Consider the following 14,703-nt stretch of genomic DNA (forward strand, 5'->3'; position numbering starts at 1 on the left):
TAGTCCAGCTAGTTGGCTGGGGCTTAAAAAATAAAGCGTTTTGCTTCTCAAAACAATATGCGTTCAAAAGAGTAATACATTTGCATCACAAAATTGTTCATCCAGAAAAAGTCAGACCTCACAATCGCTGGGCGCTATTTTCTCTCCCTTCGTATCACTGCCTGCTGTGTAGACCGTGCAGACCGAGCAGTAAACACCATAACAGGTGCGGCTGTCGGCAGGTGGCAGCACGCAGTGATACGAAGCACGGCATTTTATTCCACTGTTATGGTGATGACAGCCAGATTTATGTACCGCTTAAAAAGGCTGATTCTTTCTCCCCCAAGACACTGTTAAAAGTTAGAGGGCTGGATGGCTCTAAACTTTTTTAAATTTGAATGAAAAAAAGACTGAAATAATGGTTTTTGGTGGCATCTCTGTGACCCCCTCAGTCGATTTGGGTTTCTTGGCACAGTATGCCAAACCCATACTCAATGATCTGGGGGTAAAAGTAGACTCGGATCTGAAGTTTGACAGCCAGATTAAAGCTGTGGTGAAAGCAAGTTTTTTAAAGGTTAAAGCAGTTAGCAAAAATTAAACCTTTTCTCCAGAGACAGCACCTTGAACTTGTACAAAACGCAGCTGCACGTCCTGTGAGGCCGGAACTCGGCTCACAGGACGCAGCAGGGGGTAAGAACATGTTCATAAATGATATTGCTAGTATGGGATGTCACACAGCTTCATGTCAAAAGAAGCGAACTATCCCTTTAACGTGGTCATACAGTTAGATGTTAGTTTTAGTGATAGGCTCTGTATAATTAAGCTTGGATTTATGTGGTTTTCTGCCCGGGAAATGAACTCTTTTTAGGGTGACCAACCGTCCCGCGTAGCGCGTGCGCGTACAGCGTTCGAGGCCAAAATAGTCCGTCCCGCAAATTCAGAGCTTGTCCCGCATAACTGATTCTTGCTGGGGTTGTCACTTTCCCCGCGCCACCCAGATAGCCAAACGAGCGTTATTTGACATTTCAGAACAGCACAGTCGCCGCAGACTGTAGAGCTACAACAGATCCACACACGCGCGCACACACACACACCCCTTGCAGTCGCATCTGACAGGCTGGCTGTTATCAAATATTTGTTGTTGCCATGACAATTGATTCAACGTTCGCAGTGATGATGAACGTCAATTCACGCGCCTCATCACTAGTCACTTCAGTCAGTCAGTTGGCGCGGCATACTTGGCTAGAACTAGTTGTGGATTGTGGTTTGTGGATAAAAAAAACACAGGGGAAAATGGCAGTGTAGATGGTAGTGTGTGTCATTGAATGTTCAAAATATTATTGTTATCATTATTATTGTTATATATTACATCACCAATAACAGAGGAATCAATATATATATATATATATATATATATATATATTTATATATATATTTATATATATATATATATATAGGTAGTATGTGCTAGAAATGGATATATACCTATATATACCTATATATATATATATATATATATATATATATATATATGTATATATATATATATATAGGTAGTATGTGCTAGACATGGGTAAAACCTAAGAGTCTGGCGGCGGGGCGGCGTCCCCCCTTGTCCCCCATAAACATACCCCTTGTCCCCCCTTGTCCCCCATAAACATACCCCTTGTCCCCCCTTGGGCTTATGAGCAGGTGGTCACCCTAACTCTTTTCCAAACTCAGAAAGGCAACAGAAAGGCGGCTCTACCTGAGATTATATCATGTGATCATGTGATGTATGTAGGAGCAGCCTGAATAAGTCTGTGACGACGCGCCGCCGTTCTAGCTGCAGGAATAATCATGTCACGGGGAGGGACACGGGGCTGACGCACCTCGTAGTTCACCTGGTGAATGAGACAACGTGGATTGATAAGCCGATAGCGGCAGAAGAGAACAAAGACAACATAGTAGTTATATTGATTGTGGATGAGCATAAACTTACCTCTGCTCGTCGTCCTGTCTCCCGAGGTGTTCAGGCTAAAGAGTTCCCCGGTGGCATGTGCACCTTATTAGATCTGGGAGGGAGTAGGTTGTATTTTCATGTTGTATAAATATGTATTTAACTGTTGTAAAATATATGTGTGTGTTTATTATTTACTCTGGGTGTGTTGATGGTTGTTAAGATTATATATATTTTCTAGTGATGAGTTATGTAAATATTGCTGTAGATATAGGTATGCGTGTGTCGCTGATTTTACCCGGGTTAAATAGTATAGTCCAGCTCGTTATCTGGACCAGAAGGTATATAAGTAGTCAGTCTGTAAATGTCTGGGTTGATGTTGGTGTTGGTGTATGGAAATTATTGAAAGAAAATAAACGTTTTCTGGATCCGCACTCTTGGAATTCTCCTAATTGCCTCCATGGCCGATCGGGCATTCTAACAAATGTCGTTTGTGCCATTTCATTTGGTGGTGGGAAGACCAAAACATCAACCTCCAATAACATGCATATAAATGCAGTAGAATCAGACACATCAGCATATTCTACCAAAGATATGATCATTAAGCTCTTACTTTGCTTGTCCTTGTACTTTTTTTTTTCCGTGAAAACAGCCTTGAATTAAAAACTCAACTTAATTTAACCTCCTGAAGTGATAACATGGGATCCTCTTGGCCTCTCATTTCCTACCGCAGCTCTATCAGGAGTTGGCACAGTTCAGCCTCTTGGACACAAACTCTCCACTAAACATTATATTGTACTGAAAGAAGCTGCAGTCCAGAGATAGTCTTATTAACTCCCGTAAAACTCATCTTTATAGTGAACATTTATAGTATGTTCCCCACAAATGTAGCTCTGTTTGGGGTCTAAATGTTAGGTTTGATGAAGCATTCAATCTGAGCATTTAAGTTGAATAGAAAGTTCTAAAACTGGAGGAGAGCAGTGGATTATACAGCTCATGAAAAATGATGGCAACTCGCCCTGAAGGCAGAAGCTGCAGGGATGGTGGAGCTTACAACTGTATCATTTATTATAGGAATTAATCCAGCTGAAAATAACTAAACCAGGCTGATGCTTGAAGGTTGTTCCTATCTGGACCAATGAGTTGAGAAAATTCCTCATGTGAGAACACACAAGTATCATTGGATCGGGATCAGGGATTAATATTTTCCTTGTGTACACACAGATGAACAAACAGGCTGCACATGTTGTTCATTAGCGGGGAACGTTAGGGACGGCTAATAATTTGTCCCGTGGTGTTTGGTTTGAACACATTTAAAGAGGGAGACGGAAGATGTGGCGGCGGCTTTAAGAGTTGGTATTCATCCATCATTCCTTGTGTTTTGCCGCAAGAATTATTTGTAAAAAGATAAATATGAACAAACAAATTAATTTGTAGGCAACTGAACACACAGAATGTTTTAAAGGGAAGGGAACACCTGATTCTCAGGCACAAAAGTCAAAGATACACTTTTTCCAAATGTTTTTATGCGGGATCGTTCAGAGTTTTGAGGTCAAACTGAAAATGCTTGAAGACAAAGACTGTTCAAAACCGCATACTACATCGCATACTGCATACTTCCATACTTCCATACTGCATACTTCCATTCTTCATACTCATCGATCAGACAGTATGCAGAGCGTTTACCCACAATGCATTTCGCTCCTGCCCGAGCCGAAATCAGCCGGCCTGAAGCTGATTTCACTTGAGCTCTAAACTCGTTTGGATCCCCAACGTGTTGCATCTTGGGTAGTTTGAGTATGAGTAGTAACCTCATGATGCATACCCAACATTTCGGCGAGTATGCATCCGGGAACTTCTCGCTTACTCAAACTCGCTTACTAACTCAAAAAGTTAGTAGTGGGTAGTAGTAGGAGAAGTATGTGGTTTCGAACACAGCCAAAGTTTGCAGGGCTCGTACTTCATAACACACATTGAGGTTGGGGGACAGTTGGGGCCGTGGTAAAAGCCATCTTCTTGATTCATTTGGTCATCGTGGATTTTTAGCTGCGTCCATGATGATGATTCTTCTTTCCTTTTCTCATTTTCTTTTTCTATTCCTCTTCCATCTTCCTACTATCGTAGAAGCCACTTTTTAGAAGCCAGTGGGATTTCTGGTTTACACCGATTAGCCAAAACATCTGGAACGCCATCATATTTCAGGGTAAATGACTCCAAAATGACCCAACTTTGATTCTTTGTTTTACATTGATGAAATCTGCTGTCTTCGCCTGCACAAAATGCAGCCGGGCACGAGAGTTAAATCTGCTGATTTAGAATGACTGTGGAACATGTTAACCACGTTAGAAATACATCTACTGTGCAAAATGTTGTGAATGATATAAGCTGCAAATTATTAGAGTTTCTGATGCAGTGTGCTAATAACTGTAGGCTGTGTCACACAGTTGGCTCCAGGAGGAGAGCGTACAATGTACGGATGGAAACTTCCCTTCTGCACCTTTAACCTACAAACTGTGTTCTTGTATTACCTCCACTTCAGGTTCATGGCCGACACCCAACCTGTAACTTCCTGCTGGAGGTGGAGAGAGACCAGGCAGAGTGTGTGAAAAGGCTGAGGGCGGCGGAGGCTGCTGGCAGCAACAAAGGTGACAATCCCTCACAAACATCATGCTTAGGGGCTGCAATCCCCCTCAAAACAACCTGTTACACCCGGCAGAACTTGAACTAGACGTTAGGACCATTTTCATCTGGGTGTGTTTCACATTACCATGATTAATTTATCTCTTTGTGTCATGTTTACACATCCTTCAGGCACATCTGGACCTACTTAATTACCCGCACATGCTCAGTTGTGCACACGTGGAAGGCAGTGCATAGCTTTCCATGTTGACTGCTGCTCTAACACGTAGACCTCACTTCTGTAAAGTCTGCTTCCTCAGACGGACAAATCTGGATTCTGTTACCTCACATTGATTTTCACGCCTGTTTAATTCATGGCTAAATAAATGCAGCTTACAGAAAGTTTCACAGAATTTCACATTTTCTCTGCTCCCACAGGGGATACTCATTCCAAGAACTGAATCAAATAAGACATGCAGCACATGATCAACACAGCAAACCTTCTTCTTCTTCTTTCATTATATATTTGGCACATGTTTTATGCCGGATGCCCTGACGCAACCCTCCATTTATTTCATAATTTCTACACATTATTACAATTAAACATGTCATTTTCCCTTTGCATGGCATAATAATGTCCCTCTAAGTAACGGCACAATTGGGAAATGTTCTGTAATGATATAATCACTGCTATTTTTTTGTTATTATTAATTCAGAATACACAACATTTTAATCTCAATAGTAGTGTCGCACTTAAACATATAAAGTATCCGGCCTCAGTTTTCTTAACCTGCAAGAATATCACTTTTACCTTATCAACAATATAAAACGAATACACAGAGAAAATGGTGGCGGCGTCACATTACAACAAACTTTAACTTCGGTCCGCATGACACAGTTAGCATACAGGCTACACTGGAGCAACACGTCACTTTTAGCCTGCTTAACTCACGCATAATGAAATGACCACCCTCATTAACATTTACCCTCTGCATGTTCCTTACAGTATTAAACATAAATCATTTGAACACAATACAACCCTGACCTGTAAAACAGGAAATAGAAATACGACACGGACACGATGTAGCTTCAGTCAAGTCCAATGTTGTAATGGACGAACGTAAGCCAGACGTTCTGTAAGCAGGCTGAACGAGGCATTAGCAATCATGAACAGATCCTCCGATCACAAACTGGTACTCAAAACTTACGGCAAAGAAAGTGAAACTTACGTAAACAAGCAAACACGGCAACTTTTTAATTTCCCCAAAACATTAAAGAAGTTAAATAAGACGGCATTTTAAACACAGATCTACGGAAGCCCGGAGCGGACGTGGTACGTATAAACTTTTTTTTGATCGTTTTCTCGAGATAACGAGATAATTATCGATGGTTTTCGAGGCCACTTTTTCTCCCCAGTCCGCCCCTGTTTATATGTGTTTTATGTGTTTGCAATTTGTTTGTCTTGTAGAGATAACTTTCATATCAGCCCGCGTCATTTAAGGCGTTTACACCTCAGTGATCCTGCTGATACAGTTGACTTCATCAGTGACCAGCTGAGGGGACCAGGCCGTCTCCATGGTTACCCAATGATGCATGAGAGGTGCTGTTATCGTTTTCTCGATAAATAACTCGTTATCCTGAGAAAACTAAATGCTTGTCACACCAGCGGGATTTGCTTTGTGCATTTTCACAGCAGAATTGTTACACAAACGCTCCATATTCCATGTTTGATTCATAACTTGGCATAACTTGGAGTTTCTCTCCAGATGTGCACTCTAAGCTGTTATTTTTGATTCCCTATTTAGTAGAGATGCACCGGATCCTGATTTTTAAGGTCCTGCCGGATGCCTTTTGTTCCGTTCTCTGCCAACATGATCCCACACTGCTTCAGTAATGTTGAGCTCCGGGCTCTGGGGAGGATTCATCCCTCCATCAGACCTGCTGCCACTGATTTTCAGCCCACTTCTTGTGTCCTTTGGCACAGCTCAGCCTTTTCTCCCTGTTTCCCTTCCTTAAGAACGGCTTCCTGACAGCCACCCTTCCATGGAGCCCATTTCTGATGAGGCTTGGGCCAACAGCAGATGGATCAGCTGAAGGTCCAGATGCATCTCTCAGCTCCTGTGTCAGGTCTTTGCTGGATTTTTTTCCTCTTTCTTAAGGACATCACTTTCAGATCCTGTTCATCTGCTGTAGATAGTTCTTTAGGCCTGACACTTCTTCTTTTGTCCTCCACTTGTCCAGTTTCCTCAAATGTTTTAAGGACACGCTGCACACCATGCTGATATATGCCAAGTTTTCAGCTAACAGCTCTTTGGGAATCACCTTGTTGCTGCCGAAATCCTGTTTTCTGTCTGTCAGACTGTGTTATCTTTGCTGTTTTTCACAGATGCAACTAAAGAAATGGGAACAAATTATTATAATCAAACCCTGAAAGATACTATTTAACATTAACTCTTTGCTAATGATGGTATGTTTTGGGAGAAGCCAGTCCTGATTGATGCTGTGTGACCTTGGAAGGGTCAGTCTTGTGATTTATGGTACTAAGAGGATCATAGAAAACATAGGACAGGTCAATGGCACCTGTATGTCTGGACTTTCCTTACAGAAACAGAAGTTTTCAGCTAACAGCTCTTTGGGAATCACCTTGTTGCTGCAAAAATCCTGTTTTCTGTCTGTCAGACTGTGTTATCTTTGCTGTTTTTCATAGATGCAACTAAAGAGATTGCTTTGCTGTAACGATTCGTAGGACAGGGTTGAGTAGCTCAACAAATTGTACGCATTCCTCAATAAATGAGGGAAATCGTTGAAGAAGCTGGCAAAGAAAAACTTTAAAAGACCTTCAGAAAGTCAAAGGGAGCTATTGCTCAAAACAACTTGAAAAGATTACAACAGAAATCTGGTTCCCTGGAAGTAAAATATAAAGAGATTAGGGGTGGCTTTTGCACATGTCAGGTTTTGTCAGGTCTGGCTGTTTGATGAAAAAAACCTTGGCACCGAAGCCTGAAAAACTTCCCTCAAACACCGTCGTACGTGTCCAAGTGTTTCTGCTGCTTTAATAAGACTGACTTTCTTCTCTTCTGATGTGAGTTCTGACAGCTGCGTCCCTCCCTGCCATCTCAATTAAATCTCAATGACGTGAAGTAGAGGAAAATAATAATAAAAAAAAAACCTAAACCCTCTTAAGACGGAAACTGCATGGAAGAGCAATTTTATTTCAATGAGGCTGTTAGGACTTTATCAAACAGCGACTCAAACCAGTTTCCGTTGGGCTCATCCAGCCGTGGGAATCAAAGCTCCAACCTCAGTGCTTTTCTCTGCATATTCAGCAGCACCGACAGCCCAGACTGAAGCTTAATTTGAATTTTCATCCTCAATATACCAAAGCGGTACTTGAGGTGAGTCAAAGCTAAGCCTTGATTCGCCTTCTTTACCGTTTTAAAAGCTCTAAAAAAGATGCAATATGCAGCCTGATAGTGTCTTTTTATAAAAAAGATGAAGTCATTATTCCAGGGTCAGATCAAACCGTCAGACACTAAGTGATGTTTCCTCAAGCTTTAGGTGCGTTTCTTACACTATATGAAGCTTAGACGTGACATTCTGTCAGTATAGTTAGAATTTCCATACATTTGAATGCATTTCCTAACACAAAATCTTTGTAAATGTCAGACAAATTCCATTTTACCGCAATCTTTTGATATAGCTTCTCCTTCCAGCTGAGTTTGAGCCATAAGTACAATGTATTTCTGAAAGAAATTGATCATTTTGCCTGGTCGGTGCATGTCTGTGGATCAGTGCAGCTACAGTTGAAGTCACGTTGTTTAAAAACTCACTTTGATGTTGAATATGTTTTTATATTTTATTTTTCTGAGAAGCTGCTGTTGAGCTCACAATAAAGATGGTAACAGCGGTTATACTGATATAAGATGGTTTAATAAGGAAAAAACAGGTTTGTTCAGTTTGCTGCCGGGTTTATTTCCATCTTCAAAGTATGTAGTTTCACATAATCTGTGATCACAGGTGGAATGTTGTTGAACATATTTACTGTCACTGCACAGATGCAGTTAAATTGGACCGTGCAGAGGTAAAAAAAAAAAAAAAACAGATGTGCATAATCTTTGTTTGCAAAGGTCTGTCTTGAGAATAAAACCCCTCGTCCCTATTAGATGAGCTTTGATAAGTGAAGGTTGTCTTTTTTGTTGTGGGTTTGACAAAGTTGACTGCTTTGATGGTTCTGGGGTAAAAGCTGTCTCTCTTTATTTGTCCATTTCTGATTTTGAGGGCCCATTAACCAGCGTTAAGTGGGAGGCAGCCCGAACAAGTGATGTCCGGGACTGAATGGGTGAAACCATCTGTCATAGTGCTGCAGGATCTCCCGGGGCACCGAGTGCTCTGTATTTCGTCCAAGGAGGGCAAAGGCCAGCCGAAGATCTTCTGCACCATGGTGCTGACACTCTGAAGTGTTTTCTGACCTACGGAGCAGCTGCTGGTGAAACAGATGCAGTTTGCTCAGGATGCTCTGGATGCTACAGCATTAGGAAAGCAGCACTTTCTCAGCCAGCTGGTATTTTCTGGAAGTCCTCAGGAGGTAGAGACGCTGCTGTGCCATTTTAGATTGCTCTGGTGTTCCACAAGCGGTCATAGGACTAAATATTTTGACTGGGGCTTAAGCTGCTGAATGTTGCCGATTTGGCTCCAGTGTTTGTGTCACCGCCACCTGCTGACTGATTATTGTTTGTTCATTATGAGGCGAACAGCTAAAGATAAAGCAGTGTTATAGTGTCCTTACCAGCAAAACAAGTCGCTGTGTTCTGATGAATTTTTGTGCTTTTCCCCCACAAAGTAAAACCCCATTATTTAGCTAAATCAGGCCAGAGAGAGGGCCTCACAAGCTGCTGGAAGGGCTCCAAGTTTCATTACTGGTTCCATTAGTTTTGGCCTGAGATCCTCTCGATTTGTTGTGCGGCTCAGTTTTCTAAGGTAACATCTTGCATCTTCACCCAGAGAAAAACACCCTGAAGGAATTTTAAAATAGAGGGTCCACATTTAAGGTAAACACAAGAAACTTGTGCTAAAGAAAAAAAAATGGACCAGACTCAGTGAATAATTCCCTATACTCCCTATAACATAGATCAGTGAGCAATGCTGACCAACATGTCATTGGGGTCATCAGGTGGGAACCTCCTTTCATCAGTGTTTCCTCTAGTTGGGCCCACGACACCTCCAGGAGGCTAGACAATGATCACTGGCGTCCCCCCCTAAAGCCTCTCACAAACTGCACACCAGTCACAGTGGGGTGGGGATACAAACCCAGGTTCGGGTAGGGGTTAATGAAAATATAGAGGGTGCCAGAGGTGGAGGCAGGACAAGACACACTAGCAGATTCAGCAGACAAACTCACCTAAACAGTCCTATAATCACTAAAAATGCCAGCAAAAACAAAGCCATGCAGGGCAACTCACCTAGAATGGCCGTCTGGTTTCAAAAGGCTCACATGGGCCACACCCTACACTTAAATATCCTGAAATGTCTTCTTTGCTTCTTCCAAAAGTCTGTTTACCCTAAGTGCTCCCCCTGCTGGGCCCCCAGCTGCTATTGCTTCTTCTAAACCAAATCCACTGACTGGACTTTACGGCCTCATCTGACACTTCCTTCACTATTTTCCTCACACTCTGTCTACTTACACCCAGCTCCCTCAACAATGAGACAACACATCTAAGCTTTTTCCTTTCATATGCTTCTAAGGTAACACCTCACATCTAAAAACAGCCTGAAGGAATTTTAAAACAGAGGGTCCACAGTTGTAATTTCTTTAAAATCTTTGCTTTGTGACGTTGTTTGTATGTTGATTCCCGTTAGTTTTTGAACCCTTAGCTTATCAGTTTTACCTGATCTCATCAAGGCTTTAGATCATGATGGAAGTAGTGAAAACACAGAGCTGAATACCACTCGCTTCAGAGCAGGAATATGTGCTAACACTAAGTCTGGCTGGTGTTGTTGAATAAGGTGCACGTTGGGTGTATTTGGAATCTTTTGAATGTTGAATTTAAATAAAAATGGGGGCAGCTCTGCCTGCAGAAACTGTCAAAGAAGCTTAATGTAATACAGTCAGTTTACAAGGACACACTCTCTTTTAAACTGGCTTTTTTGTTTTGGTGAGTTGTCACTTGAAAACCAGCCTCCTGCCTATGATGTGTTTCTGAGTGTTTCCGTGAAAGCGCGCTGAATAAGGATGGATCACTTAGATGGAGTTTTCTTCATGCACCGATGAGTTTGGATCTGTGTTCGAATCATTTTACCCCAGAGACACATGCACTCACCCCCCCACACATCCTCCTCTTTTGTCCTCCTTTGGCCTCTCCGTCCCGCTGTTATTCTCTTTTTTCACCACTTCCCCTTTCATGTTCTGTCCCTCCGTGTCGCTACAAACCTTTCCTCTCCATCAAGTGCTATAAAAACTTCCAGGGGGCTGATGGAATCTGAATTTAGCATTTTCACTTCGGAGATAATATGCAGAGAGGTCGAGACGAGAATAAGCTTCAATTCCTGCATCAGATATCCGCTGGGAACCGTAACGTAAGGCTGGAACGAATCCGCCTGCATTCTTAACCTGTTGGCCTCGAACAATGTAACACTGATACCGAAAAGTTGTAAGTGTGCGATACGGATGGAACAGGAGCAACGGCAGAATCAGTAAAGGGAGCTTATGTTAGATGTGAATCTGCAAATCAACCAGACACCACTTATTAGTTAAATAAACATATTACGAATTCACAAAATAAATCGTCTTCCATCACTTTACAAATCAACAGTTCCTTTTGAGCGGTGCTTAGCGATTGTGGGGAAATAAAAGCTTCTTTAGCGGAACCACAGCATCCATCTGCCTCAACTGGCTGTGCTAAAGACGGAAAGAGAAATAAAACTTAACAGCAGAAATTCCTACAGAAAGGAACCGAGTGAGAGAAACAAAAAGAAAAACACCCAAAGCGAGGAGAGGGTTTTGGGTTTTAAATAGGGCTGGGCGAGTTAACTCGTTAATTGTTTAACACAATAAATATTTGATCACGCATTAATGCAGGTTTTTTTATTTATTTTTTTTAATTAAAAAATTTTAAAAAATTAAATGAAAAAAATTGGCAGAGAGAGGGGGAACAACATGCAGCACATGGCCGTCCAAGGACTATATTCTACTATTATCCAGCGAGGACTATAGCCTCTTGTACATGGGGCTCCTGCTCAACCCACTACACAACGGACCACCATTGTTTTATTATTTATTTTACTATTGTAAACGTCTGTTGCTGTCTGCTGTGGAACTGGAAAAGAAAGTAATCGGCGGATCCACCAAACATGGAGAAGGGTACGGAACTTTTACTCGGCCATTTTCATTTTAAAGTTCTTCCAGACGGCGGAGTCGACAGAACCAAAGTCATCTGTAAACACTGCCAAGTTGAATTGTCTTCTCAGCGTAGTAGTTCCAGTCTAAAATATCACTTAAAGGCAAAACACACAACTGATAGCAGCAAGTCATTCAAGGAAACAGACAGTGGAGCGAGGCTTCTACATAAAAACTACAGAAAGATGCTGATGTTAAAAGTGTGTTTGCACAACAAATGTTATGGCACTTTCATTCATATTCAATTCAATTCAATTCATTTTTATTTATATAGTGCCAAATACAACAAATGTCATCTCAAGGCACTTAGATAGTAAGTCCAATTCAAGCCAATTGGAATTCAATTAATTAATAATAATCATAATTCATAAAATAATCCAATTCGTTCATATAGAGCCAATTCAAAAACAATTTCCTAGCTAAGGAAACCAACAGATTGCACTGAAAACTTTTTGTTTTTCGGTCCAATCTCCCGGCCTGAGCGTGCCTGAGGCGACTGTGGAGAGAAACGACTCCCTATTAACAGGAAGAAACCTCTGGCAGAACCAGACTCAGGATGGGTGGCCATCCGCCTCGACCAGCTGGGGTTTGAGAAGACAGAAAAGGGGGGGGGGGGGGGTGGCACCGTGACGGCGGCACTGTAACACCATTCAAAGGATATCTGTTGGAACAGGGAAACACGAGTTAATGACCATAATAATATCACATATACATAAAGAGAGTAAAGTGAGGAAAGGTGTGTCAGATGAGGCCCCCCAGCAGTCTGGGCCTATAGCAGCTTAACTATGGGATGTTTCAGGATTACCTGAGCCATCCCTAACTATGAGCTTTATAAAAAAGGAAAGTTTTAAGCCTGGTCTTAAAAGTGGAAAGGGTGTCTGCTTCCCGGACATTTACTGGCAGCTTATTCCACAATAGAGGGGCCTGATAACTGAAGGCTCTGCCTCCCATTCTACTTTTAGAAACTCTGGGAACCTCAAGTAAACCTGCAGTTTGGGAACGAAGTGCTCTGTTAGGAAAACATCTTATAATGAGATCTTTAAGATATGATGGAGCTCGGTCATTAAGAGCTTTATATGTAAGGAGAAGAGTCTTAAATTCTATTCTGAATTTAACAGGGAGCCAATGAAGAGAAGCTAAAACTGGAGAAATATGATCTCTCCTGTTAGTTCTCATCAGAACTCTGGCTGCAGCATTTTGGATCAACTGGAGGCTTTTCAGAGAATATGTAGGACAGCCCAATAATAAAGCATTACAGTAGTCCAATCTTGAAGTAATAAATGCATGAATTAGTTTTTCTGCATCACTCTGAGACAAGATGTTCCTGATTTTAACAATATTACGAAGGTGAAAGAAGGCAGTCCTAGAAACCTGTTTTATATGCGAGTCAAATGATAAGTTCTGGTCAAAAATAACTCCAAGGTTCCTCACTGTAGAACTAGAAGCCAAGGAAATCCCATCTAGAGTAACTATATAGCTAGACAATTTCTCCCTGAAACGCTCAGGTCCAAAGATAACGACTTCAGTTTTGTCTGAATTTAGCAGCAGACAGTTCTGAGTCATCCAGGTCTTTATGTCTTTAAGACATGCTTGTAGTCTGACCAACCTATTGGGTTCATCTGGTTTTATAGATAAGTACAGCAGAGTATCATCAGCATAGCAATGGAAATTTATGCCATGCTGTCTAATAATGTTACCTAATGGAAGCATGTATAAAGTGAAAAGAATCGGTCCAAGCACAGAACCCTGAGGAACTCCATGACTTACTCTGGTGTGTGAGGAAGATTCTTCATTTACAAGAACAAACTGAAATCTATCAGATAAATATGACTTAAACCAGCCTAATGAAGTTCCTTTAATCCCAATAACATGTTCAAGTCTGTGTAATAAGATACTGTGATCGACCGTATCAAATGCAGCACTGAGATCCAACAGGACAAGCACAGACACAAGTCCGCTATCAGAGGCTAAGAGGAGATCATTGGTAACTTTCAGCAGTGCAGTTTCTGTGCTATGATGCACTCTGAATCCTGACTGAAACTCTTCAAACAGATTATTTCTGTGTAAATGATCACAAAGCTGAGCTGCAACTATATGGCAGCACATTTAAAATAAAGCTAAATGCTAAAAGCTATACACTACTTTTGAATTCATTTTTGAATTTTGCGTACAAATGCGATTAATCGTGATTAATCAGGGAAATCATGTGATTAATTAGATTAGAAATTTTAATCGTTGCCCAGGCCCAGTTTTAAAACGTTCCTTTATTAATTATTGGCTGGAGAAATGACATGAGTCACAAAGCTAAAACAAAAGAAAACTTCCCCAAATCCAGGAGTACAACAACACCACCACCACCACCAACAGAACCAGAACCAGCTCCCCATCTACTCCCACTAAACCAAAGCCAGGCCCCCAACTGAAGGCCTGAAGATCATTCTTCAGGTGAAAAAAGACGGATTTTCAAGTCCTTTCAAAACTCAACCGACTGTACGCTACTGGAGCCCAGAATCTGGTTCTTTCTGATCAGCCATATGGACAATTCTGCAGAACCAGATATAAGTTCACCAGACCATGTACAGCCTATTTCTCCACAGAATACAAGGGTCCATAGATAAATTTGTAGCCATAGCCCCATGAACAATTCTCCATTGGAACTTCTAACAGCTTCTAACAGTCTTAAGCTCGGATGTCTGCATCTTAAAGTCGCAGTTTGACCTTCACAACTCGAATCGTATCCATCAGCAGTCGTATTTCCTGCAAAAACAACAAT

The 14,703-nt window shown here is 41.5% G+C and overlaps 1 protein-coding gene across 1 annotated transcript in view; it reads left to right on the top strand.

Annotated features, from left to right (window-relative positions):
* The window catches only part of LOC142398220 (vasoactive intestinal polypeptide receptor 2-like), an 86,462-nt gene that overhangs the window by 27,459 nt on the left and 44,300 nt on the right, over positions 1 to 14,703 (top strand). Inside the window, exon 2 of the mRNA XM_075482179.1 lies at positions 4,458 to 4,563. Within this exon, the coding sequence (XP_075338294.1) occupies positions 4,458 to 4,563 (106 nt within the window). The remainder of the gene's footprint in view (positions 1 to 4,457; positions 4,564 to 14,703) is intronic.

Source organism: Odontesthes bonariensis, chromosome 14, assembly GCF_027942865.1.
Source record: "Odontesthes bonariensis isolate fOdoBon6 chromosome 14, fOdoBon6.hap1, whole genome shotgun sequence".
Taxonomy (NCBI): domain Eukaryota; kingdom Metazoa; phylum Chordata; class Actinopteri; order Atheriniformes; family Atherinopsidae; genus Odontesthes; species Odontesthes bonariensis.